The sequence below is a fragment of the Phoca vitulina genome, unplaced genomic scaffold (assembly GCF_004348235.1).
Source record: "Phoca vitulina isolate PV1807 unplaced genomic scaffold, GSC_HSeal_1.0 scaffold99, whole genome shotgun sequence".
NCBI classification, from domain to species: domain Eukaryota; kingdom Metazoa; phylum Chordata; class Mammalia; order Carnivora; family Phocidae; genus Phoca; species Phoca vitulina.
The window spans coordinates 1,258,416-1,279,129 of NW_022589802.1; the positions used below are offsets into that span (position 1 = coordinate 1,258,416).

Sequence of the window (20,714 nt, forward strand, 5' to 3'; positions counted from 1 at the left end):
CTACTACTGCTTCCCAATATCCCAAATTATCTGTGCCTAGCACCACTATGGGGTCCTTTAGGCCCCTGCCCCCAAAGGGGGCTCTCCAGGATCTCGGGGATCAAAAAAGCAACCATTTGAAGCTGAAAAACCTAATTTGAATGCTCTGGATATTTTATCCAGGTAGACAAACCTTAGAGACACCCCAAGGGCTGTTTCTCCTTGGTCCGTCACTCCAAACTTAGTCTACAGTCTCCATAAGATTACTATCAGGACAAAAACATTTCTTAAAAGCTTCCTCTACAAATATTAGTAGGAAGCTTTAGCCTTCATGTTGAGCAGGTAACCTCAATTTGTCCCATCTGCCACAAACACAACTCTCATAAAAAAATTAAGTGGGGCAAAGATGAGAGACAACACTTATAAAACCAGTGAGTTTCGTGGTTGTGTGTTTATAACTGACTCATGGCTGAAAATTTAGAATTAAAGCCATGAAATCTCTCTTTTTGTGTCTATCTGTATGTTTATGTATATATGTATGTTATATATGTGTAATATTTTCCTATCTCTGGGAAGTATACCAAATTCACTTACAAAGTTCCTTATCCTCTATTCCAAATGGCTTAGAGATAAATAAGCACTTATACAAATTAAATATTCCTAAGACTTTCATAAATTAAATAAATAAATTCTAAACTTTGAGTATAAAAAACCAGTATTCTTACAAAAATTAACCCAAATGTTTTAAAAATTCAAGGTCAAAACATTTAGCTAAATCTTTGGCAAATAAGACTAGCTTAATATTCCTAGTTTAATAAGAACAGTTATGTCTCATGAGTTATCAACCTTACTACAAGCACATATTTTTATTCTACTTGAGTATAATCTTCCTAAACTTAATGGGTTTACTAGCACAATAAGCTAGTATTACATCTACTAGGTGTTTAAGATTACAAAAATATACATTTGCTTTTAATCAAACTGAGTCATTATTCTGACAAACTCTATTTCAACAGTAATTATGTTTTATAATATGTCAGCTTAAAGACAGTTTCCAAGATCTTTTTGGAAATTTAAAACCTTAGATTCATGCTAAATTAAATTAACAGATACTCACTAAATACTTAGATCATTTCAAAGTAAGATAAAATACTGAAACATTAGTTACTAAGCCTAAGTTTAAGTTTATATACTTTTTGCTGCTTATTTTTTATAGTACAGAGAGGCTGTAGATAGATTTGTTAATAAATGTCTTCATTTGTCCACACTGAAAAATTATATTATAAAAAAGTATGTAACTATAAAATTTTATGAGATATATATTCATAAGCTTTACTAGTCTACTGTAAAATGCTGGTGTATGACAAACAGTTCAAAATGATCTACCTCCTAGTTTTCTCTGTAAAACAGAAGTTACTAATAGTTAAAAATTATAATCAGTATGTATAAATGAGACTACTAAAAGTAATAATGGCAAAAGAGAACAACTTTGTATGCAAGGTATGCAAATATATTTTTGTTATATAAATATATATTTGTTATAATATATTTTTATAAATATAAATACATTATATATAAATAATATATTTTTGTAAATAGAAGTTTTGTCCTAAATTAACCAGTGGTTCCAAAAGTTTTGCAAGATGAAATGTAAATGGATATTTCTAAACTATAAAATGTTTACAGAAAATAAATTTTATTTGTTGTGGTCAAAATTTACTAAAGTTTAATGAGATTATTTATAATATTTTCAGAAATAATTCTAGTATCAAGTATTGTACTGATACAAAACTAAAATTTGGTTTTCTCTCTGTTAAAATAACAAGATTTTCTTGGGGTGCATGGGTGGCTCAGTTGGTTGAGTATCCGACTCTTGATTTCGGCTGAGGTCGTTATCTCAGGGTCGTGAGATTGAGCCCCATGTTGCGCTCTGCGCTCAGTGTGGATTCTCTCTCTCTCTTCCTCTGCCCCTCCCCCCCAATAAATAAATAGAATCTTAAAAAAAAGGATTTTCTTGGCTCATTGGCCTGCTCCTAATAAAAGATTAATGGTCTTTCTTTTTTCCTCAGTAATCTTTTTTTATTTTATTTTATTGTTATGCTAATCACCATACATTACATCATTAGTTTTTGATGTAGTGTTCCATGATTCATTGTTTGCGTATAACACTCAGTGCTCCATTCACTACGTGCCCTCTTTAATACCCATCACCAGGCTAACCCATCCCCCCACCCCCTCCCCTCTAGAACCCTCAGTTTGTTTCTCAGAGTCCATAGTCTCTCATGGTTCGTCTCCCCCTTCATTTCCCCCCCTTCATTTTTCCCTTCCTACTATCTTCTTTTTTTTAAAACATATAATGTATTATTTGTTTCAGAGGTACAGGTCTGTGATTCATCAGTCTTACACTATTCACAGCGCTCACCATAGCACATACCCTCCCCAATGTCTATCACCCAGCCACCCCATCCCTCCCACTCCCCACCACTCCAGCAACCCTTAGTTTGTTTCCTGAGATTAAGAATTCCTCATATCAGTGAGATCATATGATAAATGTCTTTCTCTGATTGACTTATTTCGCTTAGCATAATACCCTCTAGTTCCATCCACGTCGTGGCAAATGGCGGGTTTTTTGATGGCTGCATAATATTCCATTGTGTATATGGACCACATCTTCTTTATCCATTCATCTGTTGATGGACATCTTGGCTCTTTCCATAGTTTGGCTATTGTGGACATTGCTACTATAAACATTGAGGTGCACGTACCCCTTCGGATCATGTGAAAGCCAGAGCCTTGCCTCAGGTGCCCTTGTCTGCCAAGTTGTTTGAGTGTGCTGCCTTGGCTTGGGATCTCCATGGACTGGGCATTTGCTCTATTGGCTCCAGGCAGTGAAGCAGTAGCTTGGAGATAACCTGCCCACAACCTGGGCCGAAAGAGGTCACACACTCCACCATGCTACATGAGCCACAAATATGGCTTTCTGACTTAACACTTCCCCTTCCCTCACTGTTCCCCCAAGTCTTATCAGTTGCCCAATTCTAGGTCCATTATACTTATTTAACAGTTCTGTCTCCATATCCATAGCTACTACCCTAGTTGGGGCCCCTTCATCTCTCACTTGGTGGACTGGAACCACTTCGTAGTTCTTCCCCCTGCCTCCACTCTTCCCACTTCCAGTTCATTCTTCACACTGCCACCATAGAGATAACCCTAAATCACAACTCTGACCATATCACTCCCCTGCTTAAAACTTTTCTGGCTCTATGTATGTGGGAATGTAAAATGATAGAAAACAGCCACTGTAGAAAATAGCATGGCATTTTTTCAAAAAACTTAAACATACAATTACTATATGATCCAGCAATTCCACTTCTGGGTATATACCCAAAAGGACTGAAAGCAGGATCTCAAAGAGATATTTGTACACTCATGTTTATTGCAGTATTATTCACAATGACCAAAAGGTGGAAGTAGCCCAACTGTCTATTGACAAATGGATGAACAAAATGCAGTGTCTATATTATGCAATATTAATCAGCCTTAAAAAGGAAGGACATACTGACATATGCTACAACATGGATGAACCTTGAAGACATTAAGTTAACTGGAAGACATTAAGTTAACTGAAAGGCAATAGTTACAAAAGGACAAATACTGCATAATTCCACTTCTATGAGGAACCTAGAGGACTCAAATTTATAGAAATAGGAAGTAGATTGGTGGGTGCCAGGGGCTGGGAAGTTATTTCATGGGGAAAGTGTTACAGTTTCACAAGACAGAAAGCATTCTGGAGATGGGTTGCACAACATAAATGTACTTAATACTACTGAACTGCACACTTTAAAATGGTTAAGATAGTAATTTTTATGTTGTGTGAATTTTACAATGATTTTTTTAAATTTTATTTTATTATGATGTTATGTTAGTCACCATACAGTACATCATTAGTTTTTGATGTGGTGATCCACGATCCATTGTTTGTGTATAACACCCAGTGCTCCATGCAGTACGTGCCCTCCTTAATACCCATCACCGGGCTAACCCATCCCCCCACCCCCCTCCCCTCTAAAACCCTCAGTTTGTTTCTCAGAGTCCATAGTCTCTCATGGTTCGTCTCCCCCTCCGATTCCCCCCCCTTCATTTTTCCCTTCCTTCTCCTAATGTCCTCCATGTTATTCCTTATGTTCCACAAATAAGTGAAACCATATGATAATTGACTTTCTCTGCTTGACTTATTTCACTTAACATAATCTCCTCCAGTCCCATCCATGCTGATATAAAAGTTGGGTATTCCTCCTTTCTGATGGCTGAGTAATATTCCATTGTATATATGGACCACATCTTCTTTATCTATTTGTCTGTTGAAGGGCATCTCTGCTCTTTCCACAGTTTGGCTATTGTGGACAATGATTTTTTTAAAAAACTTTCCTGACTTCTCTTCATCCTCTGGAGAAAGTCCAAGTCCTTGTTAAGGCATAAGGATCTGACCCTGCCCATCTGTGAACATGTGGCTTTTGTCCTTTATTAGATTGATATGGTGTATTGGTGTCCCTAAAACCACCCCCAGGGTCAGTGATTCACTAGGAGGACTCCCAAGACTAAGTATGTAGTCATCCTTAAGGCTAAGGTTTATGACCATAAAAGGATACCAAGCAAAATCAGTGAAAGGAAAAGGCAGTGTTTTCATTCACAGCCTAGGATTATTTTTGGAGACGGTCACATAGGCACTTTCTGCCTGGCATATACCGAAATTCCCAACTCCCAGGAGGCAAGCAGAGAGTCAGCATAAAGTACATTATTTGTACTAGTTATCCAGGTGGAAAGCCTTATCTCTTATCATTTAGGGAAAGGTTCATATCAGTGTAGAGAACTGTTGTTTACCTTTTCAAGTTCCCAGAAGCACATCTTATAAGCAGACCTTTTTTTTTTTTTTAAGATTTTATTTATTCATGAGAGACAGAGAGAGAGAGAGGCAGAGGCAGAGGGAGAAGCAGGCTCCCTGCTGAGCAAGGAGCTGGATGCGGGACTCGATCCCAGGACCCTGGGATCATGACCTGAGCCCAAGGCAGACATTTAACTGACTGAGCCACTCAGGTGCCTCACAAGCAGCCCTTTCTAAAGAGAGCAGTCTCAGGCCTGCTAGGTTAACTATTGTCTGTAAAAGGGACACCTGAGTGGCTCAGGTGGTTGAGCGTCTGCCTTGGGCTCAGGTCATGGTCCCAGGGTCATGGGATCGAACCCCACATCGGGCTCCTTGCTCAGCAGGAGCCTGCTTCTCCCTCTCCTTCTGCCTGCTGCTCCCCCTGCTTGTGCTCTCTCACTCTCTCTTTCTCTCTCTGACAAATAAATAAATAAAATCTTTGTCTGTACACCATCTGCCCAACATCAACTTTTCCACTGTCTTCTCACCATAAACTACAGCCATATCAAACCACAGGGTGCTCCTCAAGCATGCAACACTTTAATCTACCCTTTAGCACAGGAGAGTCCCCTTACTCCTGAACTCCTCCTTCACCTTCTCACAAAGTTCTTCAAGAGGAACATTAACTGTCACCTCTGTGAAGCCTTCCGTGATTCAATGAGGCCAATCAAGTCACATACTCCTACTATGCTGCCATTATATCTTATCCATACCTCCTTGAGGTCAGGGACCAAATTTTATTTGTCAGTATCCCCAATGCTTAGTACATGGGCTGGTAGTCACTAAGTAAAATTTGGTTTAATTATAGAATGTGTGGCTCATTAACTCACAGAAAAAAATCAAGGAGCCCACATTACTCTGCATATTCCTTCCACTGCCCTCCAACCTACATTTGCACTCATCCTTCCCTCCTGTCTCTAAGACAGAGCCATCTCCTTCCTTCCCAAGACTCTAGAACCTACCACCGTAAGCCCTTACCATAAATTCAGTGACCCTTCACCTTTGGGTTTGCTCACTCTTTCTTCAAATATCAAACTCTCTTTACCCAGAGTGTATTTCCTCACCTGAGCACATAAGCATGCACTTTAAAAAGCCCTTCCCAACATCCTGTGGCTGTGTTTATCTGCTCATTCATCCAATCTCCATCAATTCCTGGCCAACATTTTAGAAAGAGTTGTATACCTCCACCAACTGCACGACCTCACTGCCCACTTCTTCCTCAATCCATCATAAGTCAACCACAATCTTTCTACTCCTGTGATCTGCCCCCTGCTTAAAGCAGCCATAAACTCCATTTTACCAAATCTATGGGCTTATTTAAGGGTACACAGCATACTGGAAAGTTAGCTCAGCCTGGCTTGGTTTCCATGATGGTACTCTTTCCAGGTTCTTCCATTTATCCAAAACTTTCCTTCTCAGTACCCCTCTTCAGGTCCTCTTCTGCTAAAAGACCTTTCAATATTACTATCCAGAACTCTGACGCATCTGCCTTTGTTTCTCTCTTATTTTTCCTTTTTTTCATTGTATAGACTCAGAGTTTTAGGGGGCCAATAATTAATACCTCTTTTTTTAGACGAAAAAAGAACAGAAAATGGAGATAAATGTCAGCTGATGAAGCAGATGGCTTTACATGTACAGCCAAAAAGGAGGGCTCCTATTGCATCCTTGAACCACAGGTCCTTACTCACCCAGCCAAGAGCCTGGCTGGACAACTGGCCCTGGGGGCTTGTAGACAGAAGCAAAGAATTCAAGGGGAACCTTCTTGCTGTACATCTGAAGCCATCTGCTTCCAAATACAAGGAGAACTACTGGCCAAGCTAGATTCATGAAGTTCCTGTTCCCAATTTGTTAACCAATAAGCCATTCTTGCCCAAAAGAAGAGGAAGGGGAAGGGAGGCCAATAGTATAAACAAGAGACCAGGGAAACTCCATATCCATTAAACAACAACAAAACTGACATTAATAACATTAATGTGTTATATTCATCATGAACAGACCAGACATGACTTGTATGAAGATTCCCTTCAGCTGCCATGTGGAGAATCAGGCCAGGGGGTATAAAGTAAGATGATGCAGAAAACCAGTTAGGAAAATGCTCAGCCAAGGGAGAGATGATAAGGCCACAAGCCTTGTTGTTTATAAAAGGTAAAGGTGAAGGGAAGTGGTAGCCAAGTCTCTTCCAAGATTTCAGGATTGGTCAACTGGGTGGATGGTAATGGTTCCAGATCGTGGAAAGAATAAGCTGAGAGACAGCAAGGAAGTTGGGGGGAGGTGCCATGCAGAGATATAATAAGGTCATTTGGGTAATGCTGAATGTAAAGTGCCTGTAGAGAATCTGGATAACAATGTCCAGTAGGCCATGGAGCAAACAGGTCTAGAGTGGAGTGAAGATTATACTGGGGGCTACAGAGTGGATGAGGTTGCCTAGAAAATGTCAGTTATTATTCAATCTCAATCTCCCTCTCTCTCTCATTCTCTGACAGTGCCATTTTATACATACAAATAACCCTCATCCTACTTGGGACCCCCATCCTGGGAGACCTTCCTGCTCCACATGTCAGAAATTAGCCAGGGCTTCTTACCTCCGGGTACATACACCTACTTCTATCACAGGCCCTATCCCAGCTACGTGCACCACAGGAAGCCCCTCAACACTGCTTCACACCCAGGGAGTCACCATCCCAACTCCACTCATGGGGCAGGAGTTTGAGCTCCTGGGTGTGTGAGTGCCAGGCACTGGCGTGAACATGGGATAAACGTGGATCCCACTTGGGGCACCTGGGTGGCTCGGTTGGTTAAGTGCCTGACTCTTAGTTTCAACTCAGGTCATGATCTCATGGGTCATGAGATCGAGCCTCACGTCGAGCTCCACATGCGGTGGGGAGTCTGCTTCAGGATTCTCTCCCTCTACCCCTCCCCCCCCACACTCTCTCTGTCTCTCTGTCTCTCTCTCTAAAATAAATAAATAAATCTTTTTTAAAAAGTGGGTCCTACCTGGGTCATGGCCCCTGACAAAATTTCGCCTCAGGCAGGCAGGGGGCCCAGCACAGCATAACCCTTACCTGCTGGCCTGGCTGTCCAGTTCTACAAGCTGCTCAGGTCTTCTGGGGCTGCTCTGTGGCTCTGGGGTCCTGGGGGCTGCAGGCTGCTGGGAGGGTACAGCTGGGTCTCCCTGGCCACCTCTCAGGGCCGTGGGCTTCTCCTGCCAGATCTCTCCCACCTTGGCAGCCACATTCTTCTCTTCAGAACCAGCCAAGGTACTGAGGAAGAATAAATATCCTTATGGAGCAAGTGCTTTGGGACCAGTCCTTCTTTACCCACTGCCTGCTGATGTCACCTTCTGTGGCCATAGTGGGCTCCTCTTCCAGAAGATGGGGAAGAGAAGAGCCCAGCATGGCCCCCACCACACGGAGACCAGTCTTTCTCATCTTTGGGAGAATCCCAGTACCACTGCTCCCCCTCCCACTGACAAAAGCAGTCCCCACTCATACTAGAGAAAGCCTGAACCTCAGATGCTTTTGCCATCCCCTGAATCTGGCAAGGAGAAAGTGGCTTCTCAGCTATCCCCCACATCAAGCTCTTTGGGAGATCTTCCTCCCTGGCCTCATGCCACACCTACACTTGAACACCTTTCCCATCACCATCCCCATCTGAGGTGCTTCCAAGGGCCTTGTTCTTTCTCCTGGTGCCTTCCCCATGACCTCTATGTGTGATGGTGCTGCTACCCGGAGGCCTCAAAGATGTTATATGCCCACTAGGCCAAGGACACTGAGTCGGGTTATTGAGAGCTTAAGCCAGCATTCTAGAAAATAAAAATCTAGTTCATCACCCGGATCCTGGCTTAACCTGAACTCAAGTCTCCCAACATCAGCAGCATGCCTCCAATAACTGGCGGGGCTACCCTGGGATAAGAAGATCACACTACCAGTTACCTCTAGCCCTGGGACTTTTTATTCATAGAAGTTAATCCCATAATAGGTATGCTCCCTGTCTTCAAGCTGAAATAACAAGTGGAGCAGTGACCATAGTTTTTGGAGTATGCCCTGAAAGCAATGCGATTTTTCGGCCTCAAGTGACATGAACCAAAGTACCCTAGCAGGGATAATAAGCTTATTACCACTACCAGCTGCCCAGGCAAATGGGCAGGCAAGTGGGTGTTATCCCTCTCTGTGCTGCTTCTACCCTGATGGTCTGCTGCAGCCCAGCCAGATACCAAAAGTGGTCTGCTCAGATAATGCCAGTCCCTTAGCCAGCAGGATACCTTGACACACCCACCCCAACCCTACATGTGACATACATGCTTGAGCCAAAGACAAACATAGAAAGCCTAAAGAGCTTGTTTCCTGCCTCTGTAAGCCCTGAACTAGCTTTGCCATGGACTTAATCAGAATCCTGTCCCATCTCCTGTCCTTTACAGAATTATGGTAACAGAGATTGTCCTCATCAATTTGTGCATCAAGTCAAGATTCTCTGAAAAGAGTAATTTGGGGGTCCACTGCAACACAAGGACAAGTGGATGAATAAGGTTCCTTTGCCCTAGGCCTCAGAGCAAAGTCACTACAATTATAGGAGGTGTAATCCATCTGACCTATAAAAAGGAAATCTTAGTCACAGGAAGTATTGCTGAGCAATGTAATACCCCAGAGGTCTCCCATGCCTCTAATGAATTGTCTGTAAGTCAAGTGTTTAGAGATAGGCAAAGTAATACTTCTGGCTGTAACTAGATCAAAGATTCAGTAGCCTAATACAGCTACTGTCTATTCTGGACACAATCACACTCCCACATGGAAGATAACACCCCCTTCCACTCTTACACTACCTCCAAAAGACTCCTCTGCTGGTTGATAATGGTTGTCCACAGTGAATACATGTGCCTAAAGTTTACCTGTTCCTCATGCAGAAAGAACATAAATGTGGAAAGCCCAGGCTTGCAACATAACAAAGAGGAAAACTCTATGTTTTAGATGTAAAAATACCCAAAGTTTGGTGGGGAGGGGATGAACTACTCTGTGTCTTATTAAAAGAAATCAGGCCAATAAAACTGTAGAGGGGAACAGCAGCTTTCCCAGTGTTCTGGTAGAAGGAGGTATTCCTTTGGGGCTGCTTTATTTAGCTTCAAGTTTTTATAAAAGGAGAGTCTGACATAGTACTTTGTGCCAGGGAATGTCCTACATGCTTTATACAAACAAACTCAATCCTCACAACAACCCTGTGTGGTGGGAACTATTATTACCACTATTCTATAGGTAAGGAAATTCAAACACAGAGTGTAATAGGAACAAACTTTGCATGTTTGACTCCATATTGCTTCTATTTTCCTTGCTACTGTGACCTATAGCTTAGAAACTTCTAGTTTAGCCATGCACGTAGGTATGCTACAGCTAAGACTTGCAAAGACCACTCTTTACCCAAAACTTACCTCACCCAAGGAGATAAGTAAGTATGCACACAAATGACTATGTTATGTTTAAGATTTACAGGAACAACATGACCAGATTCCTGTAAACAAAGATAAACTGACTAAGGACAGAGAAGTTACACAACCTTCCTGGGATGTCTACAGATGTCAGTCACCTTTTAATTCCACCCCCTCCTGCTTCCTCCCTTTAACTAACTTTCTTTTGATTTTTTTATGAAGCTCAAATTTCATGCCAAGAGGAGGTAGTTCCTTAGGATAACAGTCTACCATCTCCTTGGTTTGCTGGCTTTCTGGATAAAGTTGCTTTCCTTACCCTAACATCTTGTCTCTCCACTTACTGGCCTGTCCTGCAGTAAGCAGAACGAGCTTGGATTCAGTTAGAAGAGGAGATGGGAAAGATATCCAAGGCCACATAGGGAGTAGATGACAGAGCTTCAGTGTGAGCCCATGCACAGGAATAAATGCTCTTGATCACCATACTATACCGACTCTTCCTGCACATGTAATGAAGCAAGACTAAGTTAGAATAGGGAAGAGTTCCTCAAGTTTTGGGATAGTTTGATTGCTCTGCAGGATCTCCTTGCCCACCCCCATCACCCTTCCTCACACAACTCTTGGGAATTAAGCCGCCTCTCCAGGGCCCTAGAGCCCTGCCCAGGCAGATCCACCCAGGTGGTCCCTCATGGATGGAGGATTGGCAGCCCTCCCCGTGAGTCCACAGCCCCTGCCCCCGGGCAGCTCTGAAGATCAGTGGCCAGAGGCCAGAGACGACCAAGGCCAGGGCACCCTGCCAAACAGGCTGGGGCCACAGTAGCCCCTTTCGGCTCCTTGCGGGCACCCAGCCCGCTCCCTCTCTCCCGCCTCTGCCTGGACTGCGGCGATGGTCCACACGGGTCAGAGGGGCCTGCTGCAACCCCAAGGTCGGTGACACCACCAGCGCCCACCAGGCCATCTATGCAAGGACAGTGAGAGCCCAGGGCGGCCCCAGACGGACGACCCGGCCCATTTGTGATCCTCGCGCGCCATCTAGCGGCCGGAACCAGCACGGCAGAAGGAGAAGCTACACTGAGGCCTTTCTAGTCCTGGGCAGCCATTTCGCTTTGTGCATGGTCGTATTTCCCGATAGGCACTGCGACCCGAGCTCCCCGATGCAGGAAATGGCGGTGCACGCAGGCGCACAAGACTTCAGTGGGCTCGCCCCCGCCACGCAGGCGCACAGAAGACGGTGTCGCGCTCCAGTAGGCGCGCGCGCGCACAGGCGCGCGCCAATCAAAAGCCCAGGCGCGAAGCCGGCAATGATTCTCAACCTAGACTGGACGTGAAAATAGACTGGGAGATTTTAAAAAGACATGGATGGTGTAAGCCACCCCACAACAATTAAATCTAAACCTCTGCATGGGGCTCAGGAATTTTTTTTTTTTTTAACACTTTCTTGGTGATTCTCAAGTGCTGCCAGAGTTTTCTCCATTGTCATATTGCATAATAAGAAGCCAGATCCTGCCCCAGGTTTGGGGAATATTAGATGAGATCATGCAGACAGGGTGCTTCACACGTTAACTAGCGGAGAGTTACTGGTTCTGGATCTTGAGAATAGGCTTCACACAACAGATTTCATAAAATAGCTTTTTAAAGTTTTTCCTTAAGTGTTTTTTTTTTTTTTTTTTTAAGAGGCTCTTGCACTGGAACTCAGCTTTGCCACTTGTAAGCCCTTGGGCAAATCACTTAACCTTTCTGTGCCTCAGTTTCCCTGCTTATTCATTTTATGGGGTTGCTGGAAAGATTGTAACGCATCCAGCAGAGCACACTATAGGTGTCAGTTACTGTTTTCACTCTGTTAACTGTCAGTGCAATTTGAACCCAAAAAGCCACATAATATGGTCTCATACCTCATAGCTTACCAAAGCCCTGGTCCATCTATGGTCCCTGTCATTGGCTAGGCTCCAGCCACTCTAGTGTATTCCCACTGCAGGGTTTGTCTGCAGTTCTCTATCTGCAGCTCTTTTCTCCTTGCTCTTCCTAGAATTGGTTCCTTTTCCTCCTTAGAGGAGCTTGCCTGAGTTACCCCATGTAAGTAGTAGCCCTCTTCACTGTCACCACTCTATATCAGCACCCTGGCTATTTCTTTCAGAGCACTGTTCTTCCCAGGAGGCACAGATACCTATGTTCCAGACCTTTGTTCTTCATTCTAATTAGGTGCAAAACTCACAGGATTGTGGGGAGCACTGTATAAGACACAGTGAGTCAAGGGCTGTGCACCCAGTAGGTGACCCAAAGTTAAGTGGTTGTAGTGGTCATTAACAATATCTGGTATTAAAGGCCAATCAGCCCCTTCATACCCCGACAAGCCTTCTATTTCACCAGTCCCTGACAAGGACCCTCAGTACTAGCCACACTCAACTACATGCAGTGCCCAGGAAATAGCAGGTTGTTTGGAGTCCTTTGTGTATCCTGTTTCCTTTGCTTGAAGGACCTCTATTCACCTTTCAAGATTCGGCTCAAAAGCCACCTCCCCCACGAAGCTGTCCTGGGCCTCCCCCCGCCCCCCATTTCCCTGCTCCAGCATAATGTATTCTTCCAGTCTGGGCCAGGCTTTGTCTCCCATCAGCCATATCTGTGTGCCCCAGCCTCCAGCACAGGGCAGGTGCCGTTCGAGTGATTGTTGATTGAAAGAGTGGGTGACTTCCTGATTATGGAAGACTTCCTGGCTGGAAGCAACAAGGTGTAGTGGAAAGCTTTGTGGCGGCAGAGGCAGAGGCTAGAGGGCTCTAGCTGGGGCTTCAGCTCTTGCCACATGCTTTGGACCAGCTCACAGGCCTTGCTGGCCTCACCTTCCAAGCCAAAGGCTAATGCATACCTGAATTTTTCTCTCCACCTCAGAAGCTCAGCACTGTTGCCTGATGCCTTACCCCTTCAGGTGTGCCTCCCTGTCATCCAGGTCTGCTGGACTGTCACTCTTCCAGTCAGCTGGTCCAGCAGAGGCCAGAGCGGCACTGGAGCTGAGGGAGAAAGCACACATGCCTGATGAGGCCTCAGACCAAAGGGGACTCGGGGCCCTTCCCAGTTGCCTTCTCACGGGAAAGGGAGACCAACATCTGCCATTAAAGGATGGCATCTCAGTCCTGCCACTGTGTGTGATAACATCTTATGAGCTGTGGCCTTAGCACCTGAGTTCAAGATCAAGCACTGCCCCTGATCAGCTCTTGGTTTTGGGTTCCGGTATCCTTGCCTGATCTACATCTCCTGGGGCTGTGAGGGAGTACAGGAAGATTGTTCCTTACTAAATGTTCCACACACCCACAGCAAACTAGCCACTCCTACTGGTGGATTGGTAGATGAAATAAGGCAGAAGCCTGCTGGGTAGGAATGCACAACCCCTTCCCATTGCACTCCTCAACCACTTCCATGTGCTTCCTGGGACTGAGCCTCCTAGTACTGGTTGGCTGTCCCTGGTATTCCTCCTCCTGACTTCTGCTTGCTGGATTGAGCTGCAATCCCTACAGGAGGGTCTCTTCCCAAGCTCTGTCTCCCAATGCCATCCCCTCTGCCACCTCAGCTTGGGTCCTTGTGAGTAGGTGCTGGGCTTGCAAGGCTGAGAGTTGGAACCACACACATCCTGATCATCCAGGAGATGGGGGGAAGCCAGCAGCTGAGCACAGTCTGTGGAAGGAGTCCAAGCCTGGTCTGGGTTAAGGACTTTGTGTCTGTATGTCTATTCCCTCCCCAAAGGATGGCTTCCGATGAGAGCTGAGGGGCTGCTCAAACAGATGCTCAGGGCATAATAATCACTTAGAGCCCACAACTGCCTGACACTGGGGCAGTGTATGCTCCCTGCAGGCGCATTGCCTAGGTTCAAATCAGCACTTTGCTACCTCCCAGCTGTGTGATCTTGGGCACATCACCTGACTTCTCTGGGCCTCAGTTTGGTCATCAGTGAAATGGGGATGATAACTGTGTCCGCCTCATAAGTTTTCCAAGAAGAGTAACTGAGTTAATAGATGGCAAGTACTTAGAATAATGCCTAAGCCCTAGCATGTGCTAAATTGCTCCTGTTATTATTACTGGGGCCTGTGGCCATTTATAGAAGCAGCATCCCTTTGCAGTCGATCTGTATCCATCAACTGGATACAGATTGAGTGAATGGGTTGCTGTCTTACCAGTCTTCCCAAGGGTAGGCTGCATTCTTTGTCTCTCTGTAAATCAGGCAGAATGAACTTTTGGGACTTCATCAAGATAAAAAGCTTCTGGGGCGCCTGGGTGGCTCAGTTGGTTAAGCGACTGCCTTCGGCTCAGGTCATGATCCTGGAGTCCCGGGATCGAGTCCCGCATCGGGCTCCCTGCTCAGCAGGGAGTCTGCTTCTCCCTCTCCCGCTCCCCCGCTTGTGCTCTCTCTCTCTCTCTCACTCTCTCTCTCAAATAAATAAATAAAATCTTTAAAAAAAAAAAAAAAAAAAGATAAAAAGCTTCTGCACAACAAAGGAAACAGTCAACAAAACAAGGAGGCAGCCCACAGAATGGGAGAAGATATTTGCAAATGACACTACAGATAAAGGGCTGGTATCCAAGATCTATAAAGAACTTCTCAAACTCAACACCCAAAAAACAAATAATCAAGTCAAAAAAATGGACAGAAGACATGAACAGACACTTCTCCGAAGAAGACATACAAATGGCTAACAGACACATGAAAAAATGTTCATCATCATTAGCCATCATGGAAATTCAAATCAAAACCACATTGAGATATCACCTTACACCAGTTAGAATGGCAAAAATGGACAGGGAAAGAAACAACAAATGTTGGAGAGGTTGTGGAGAAAGGGGAACCCTCTCACACTGTTGGTGGGAATGCAAGTTGGTACAGCCACTTTGGAAAACAGTGTGGAGGTTCCTCAAAAAATTAAAAATAGAGCTACCCTATGACCCAGCAATTGCACTCCTGGGTATTTACCCCACAGACACAGATGTAGTGAAAAGAAGGACCATATGCACTGCAATGTTCATAGCAGCAATGTCCGCAATGGCCAAACTGTGGAAAGAGCCGAGATACCCTTCAACAGATGAATGGATAAAGAAGATGTGGTCCATATATACAAGGGAATATTACTCAGCCACCAGAAAGGAGGAATACCCAACTTTTACATCAACATGGATGGGACTGGAGGAGATTATGCTAAATGAAATAAGTCAAGCAGAGGAAGTCAATTATCATATGGTTTCACTTATTTGTGGAACATAAGGAATAGCATGGAGGACATTAGGAGAAGGAAGGGAAAAATGGGGGGGGAATTGGAGGGAGAGATGAACCATGAGAGACTATGGACTCTGAGAGACAAACTGAGGGTTTTAGAGGGGAGGGGGGTGGGGGGATGGGTTAGCCCGGTGATGGGTATTAAGGAGGGCACGTACTGCATGGAGCACTGGGTGTTATACGAAAACAATGGATCTTGGATCACCACATCAAAAACTAATGATGTATTGTATGGTGACTAACATAACATAATAAAATAAAATTAAAAAAAAAATCAGGCAGATTGATGCTCACAGCATGTTGAGCAGTCACAGCTCACCTCATCGCCTGTGCAAGCCTGCACTTGAGTAGCATGTTCACTAAGAGTTCCTCATGTTTGTTCTCAAATCTGTTTATCCCATTTGTACTTCCAACCATAATTACTAAATTCAATTATTAAACTCATAAAAGTGAATGGGAAAAAAAGTGAATGGAAAAGGAGTGATTGTTTTCTGCATAAGAAATAACATTTTCTGGGATGCCTGGGTGGCTCTGTCAGTTAAGTGTCTGCCTTTGGCTCAGGTCATGATCCCAGGGCCCTGGGATCAAGTCCCACCTCGGGCTCCTTGCTCAGCGGGGAGCCTGCTTCTCCCTCTGCCTGCCGCTCCCCTTGCTTGTGTGTGCTCTCTCTCTCTCTCTCTCTGGCAAATAAATAAAATCTTAAAAAAAAGAAAGAAAGAACATTTTCTGGGGTGCCTGGCTGGCTTAGTTGGTAGAACATACAACTCTTGATCTCAGGGTTGTAAGTTCAAGCCCCACATTGGGTGCAGAGATTACTTAAAAATAAAATCTTAAAAAAAAAGAAAGATTTTCCTTGGAAATATAATAAAGGCAAGTTTCTTAAAAATCACTGTCAAAATAAGGATAGGTAAGACAATGTATAAAACTCTTGAATCTTGAAAGGTTAAAAGTCATAAAAATCTAGACAATTCTTCAGATTATTTTGTAAGGTAACTTGATGTTTGGCTTTATTTTAAGGAAACTGAAAGCAGAAAGCAAAGATTTTACTTTCTGAAGGTGTGTAAGCAAAACGGATGATCTGGATGAATATTCAAACATGAAGCAGAAGTCTACAACAGCAACCAACAAATTCACTTAATAGCACAGGTGCTGGCCAGCACATAGTGATGCAGGCTGCAAGTGCTGGGTTCTCAGAGAGTCCTCCCCACTAGTGACAGCTCAAAGAGCCAAGGCTCCAGCCCAGTGGCCTTTCCTGGTATCTGCATGCCCTTGTGGCTCTCGGCAGACACTGGCTTTGTCATTCCTCTTTGTCCATTTGCTCTGAACCATAAGGGCACTAGCACCACTTGGAGCTGAACTATCTGTGCCAACATCAGCATACTTATTCTTTGTCCCCAAGGATGACTCATTCTTGGCTTGGAACCACTTGGGGACAGGTGGGACCTTGCCACTTCCTGAATCACCTGAGAAAGTGGCCCCTGACTCCACCCAGGTCCAGGAATTTGAGCCCAGCCAGACATGCTTGTCTTCTCAGAGGGGCCACTGCTTTTCCTCTCACTGAACCAAAGAGCATAACTGGCCAGGAAAGGCTGGTGGGGCAGAAAAAGGAGCTTTGGGGCTTCTGGAAGGGAAAGGAGAAAGCAGAGATGAAGGACCTCCTTCAGCTTGTCCTCAGAGCTCAGCCAAGAAGAAACAAATGACCATCATTTGGTCATTTGTTTGTTAGTCTGTCCCTTCACTCATTCCCCACACATTCATCCTACCTCCTGATGCCTGCCCAGGCAAGGGCTGGGCCTCCGGCTGCAAGTGGGCCCTTGTGCTTGCTCTGTAGGATCTTGAGAGCCAGTGGCAGAAGGTAGAAGGAGCAAGATTCGAGCATCGGCAATTCCCATAAGTGGAAAGCCCAGGGACAAAGGATGTGGTGGCAGCAACCGGAGAAGCAAGCCGTACATAGGACTATGGGAAATGACAGTGCTCAGTCCCCAGCAACCCAAGCAGTTTTGGCAGCTTGACCCTGGCCTGTCACCGGAACATGAGAGAATCAATAAGTTGAGGCCACCTGCCTTCCCCGGGCAGCTTACCCTCCTCTCCCAGAGCCAATGTCTGCTCCAGTCAAGCCTTCAGGTAGGAAGCTCATGGCTCTGGATCCCACATTGCCATCGCTTGACTGTGCGCTTGACCTGTCATGGGAAGAGAAGCATTTGCTGACTCTGATTAGGTTTTGATCTAATATAACTAAGATGTCCTGAGAGCAAGCCTCAAGGACTAGAAGCCCAGGCTCTCGGCTGCCACCCTGCGCTGCTCCAACTAGAGCCAACCTGACCCCAGCAAGTATTTCTGCTTTTCTTCCAAACCTAATGGCCCAGGAGCAAGAGTGAAGCCAAAACAATAGAGCAAAGCGGCAACTCAGGAGGAGGCTGGCACAATGGAGGGATCAATGGCTGAAAAGAACAAGGGCCAAGGCATTTGGGGCCACTAATAAACCAGAGCCCAGGGCAGAAACAAGATCCCCAAGACATCCTGGGTCCCCTTCCCTCATTTCCATGGCTGAGTCCCCACTGGGGATCCAGAACTCCACACTGAGAAAATGGTGGCAGACAGGCAAGGTTGTGGGCTCTTATCCATCACTGGCTACCAGAATCCCATTGAAAAATTGTCTAAATCTCAGCCGCTGCTCACCACACCCAGGCTTCCCTGGTCTGGCTTGGAGGACAACTCAATGAGATGGTCATAGGATGGCTGGGCACAACCATCCCTTCTGGATTCATCATCCCCCACTGGCTCTGCCTCACATCCTTGCCAGCCTCTACCATGTCTGCCTTTATCCACAGGCCATCCTGGAAGTCCATGCTAGATGTTCTGTTGAGGCCCATGTATCCTTTGGTCACTGACTTCCTTAAACTGCTGACTTGGCAGCCTTGCTTGCCCTGGCCATCAGCAGGACAGCTTTCAATGGGGACAAAGGCACAGTGAAGTTGGGCCAAAGGCTGGGGTGGGGTGGTCTGGCCTAGAGTTTTGTCCAGCTCTGCAACTGGCTCCCTGAGGGATCTTGGCAGGGGCCTGCCCCTCTCCAGGCCTCATACATTCCTTCATTTATTCTTTCAACAAATATTCATTGAGGACCTGCCCTGCCTCAGGCACTGGGGACACAGTGGGGAACTGGACAGTCCTGGTCCCAGCTCCATCCATTGACTTAGACCAAGGGCCACATGGGCTCTATGTCCCTGCACTGAGTTACCTTTCAGGGTCTGGACTGGGGCTCTTGCAGGCCTCCTCACCAAACAAGTCTCTCTTGGCCTCTCCAGGGCTGGGAGCCTCTTTGTCTTTGGAGCCTGGGGAAGAACTATGGAGGAAAGAAACATAAGTTAACCACCCACGAGCCACCCACACTCAGATGAAGGAAGTTACCTCATCCCTAAATGCCAACTATCTCCAAGGAACTTAAAATCTGTTGGACTGGCCAATTCTCAAATTCTCATTACTAATAGCGACTGTTGATTGAGGGTCAGACTCCAATCTCATGATTCTGCATGCATTAACCATCCACATAAACCCCAGGATATGGGCACTGTATTTATCCATGCCTACCTTCCAGATGAGTGAATGTGGGCACGGAGAGCCCAACCAATTTGCCCCAAGTTCCCCAGGTAACAAGGGGAAGAGCTAGGATTTGAACCCAGTCTGATTGCAGAGTTCTGGACTATAATCCTCCATGATGTTAAGACTGCTCCTAACCTCCTAATTCAACCTCCTTCTGTTCTCTCTGACCTAGTGGGCCACTTCTGCGTTCTTTCCCCCATCTGTCTGTCCTGACTCTGTGACACCATCTCCTACCTCCCTTGCCATACCTTCCCAGTCTCCTTCACTTTTTTCTCCTCTTCTGCCCTGTAATTTTGGTGTTCTCAGCATTCCTTTCCATGTGCATGCTCCACCACCTTGCCCACTTCCTCTGCTCCCATGGCATCAACTACTACCTTCAAGCCAGTGACTTCTACTTGTTCCCACCTCTCTGTGTTCCTGACCCATACCTCCAATGCCTTTCAGACTGGCCCTCAGACAGCTTATCTTCAACATGGCTAGAATTGACTGCCATCCCCAGCCGCCCTCAGGGGGGGATGACCAGGCAGTTGCCACCTCCACACTGGGATCTGTGCTCAGCCTGCTGGCTCTTCTCTCCTTGATTCCCTTTACATTGTACCCCATGTAAACACTGACATTGAATCCCGTTATTTCACTTTAATCTGTCTGCATATAACATGGAAATTTCTTGAGCCCTAACCTCTTTTCAAAACCTCAACTACAAACCCTCAAATGCCTCCTGGCAATTTGCATTTGGATGCCCACAAGTAAACTCATCATATATTTATTAAAAAATACGAAGTATTTATATCACCCCTTCTTGCCCCTTCACCCTGGTCCCCAGTAGTGTACTGAATTATGGAGCAAAAGGCACAGAGTGGGAGTCAAGCAGCCTGGGTGGGAGTCTTGAATCTGCCTGTTCTTGGCTGTGTTACCTTGAGCAAGTTACTTGACCATTCAGGGTCTCAATTTCCACATCTGTAAAATGGACATAGTGACTGCATTTACATCCTGCATGGGAATACCTGCTAGGCTGTTGCGGCAGGGCAGGACTTGGTCAATTCTAGCTTTCCCTCTTTCTTCTTCCCCCAACTTGATTCTCCCATTGGAAAGTGGGGGAGGGGCACCCCATGGGATCTCAATGGGTTATCGTAGCTTTGCCACTCCCAGACAAAGTACCAGAAGCCTTGTGGGTTCTGAAGACAGGAGACACAGCAAGGATGTTCATTGGAGGCAGCCTGGCTTCCTCCTGCATCTCTTGGGGTCACTTTGCCCTTGTTTCTCATAGATTGTTCACCTTGAGGAAATCAATGAAGCAGCTTGCAATACTGCCTTATTAAAGAAATCGTCACACTGGATCATCCTCAATCATTACAGCAACAAACACTCCCGCATTTCTGTTCTGGGCCAAAGGGAATGTACGGAACACTTAACTGCAGCCCCTGCCCTCCAGGTGCTCAGAGTTCTTGGGGAAGACTGATCTATGAGTGGACAACTGTGCACAGGCACCATATGGAGGCCTGGGAGGCTGGAGCTGAGGGCCCAAGGAGGGAGGATATATAAGGGGT

General features: G+C 45.4%; 1 protein-coding gene across 1 annotated transcript in view; it reads right to left on the bottom strand.

Annotated features, from left to right (window-relative positions):
* The window catches only part of ZNF185 (zinc finger protein 185 with LIM domain), a 73,718-nt gene that overhangs the window by 13,084 nt on the left and 39,920 nt on the right, over positions 1–20,714 (bottom strand). Inside the window, exons 12-15 of the mRNA XM_032397480.1 lie at positions 18,806–18,910; positions 17,649–17,747; positions 13,226–13,315; positions 7,963–8,160 (exon numbers count right to left, since the gene is read on the bottom strand). Of these exons, the coding sequence (XP_032253371.1) occupies positions 7,963–8,160; positions 13,226–13,315; positions 17,649–17,747; positions 18,806–18,910 (492 nt within the window). The remainder of the gene's footprint in view (positions 1–7,962; positions 8,161–13,225; positions 13,316–17,648; positions 17,748–18,805; positions 18,911–20,714) is intronic.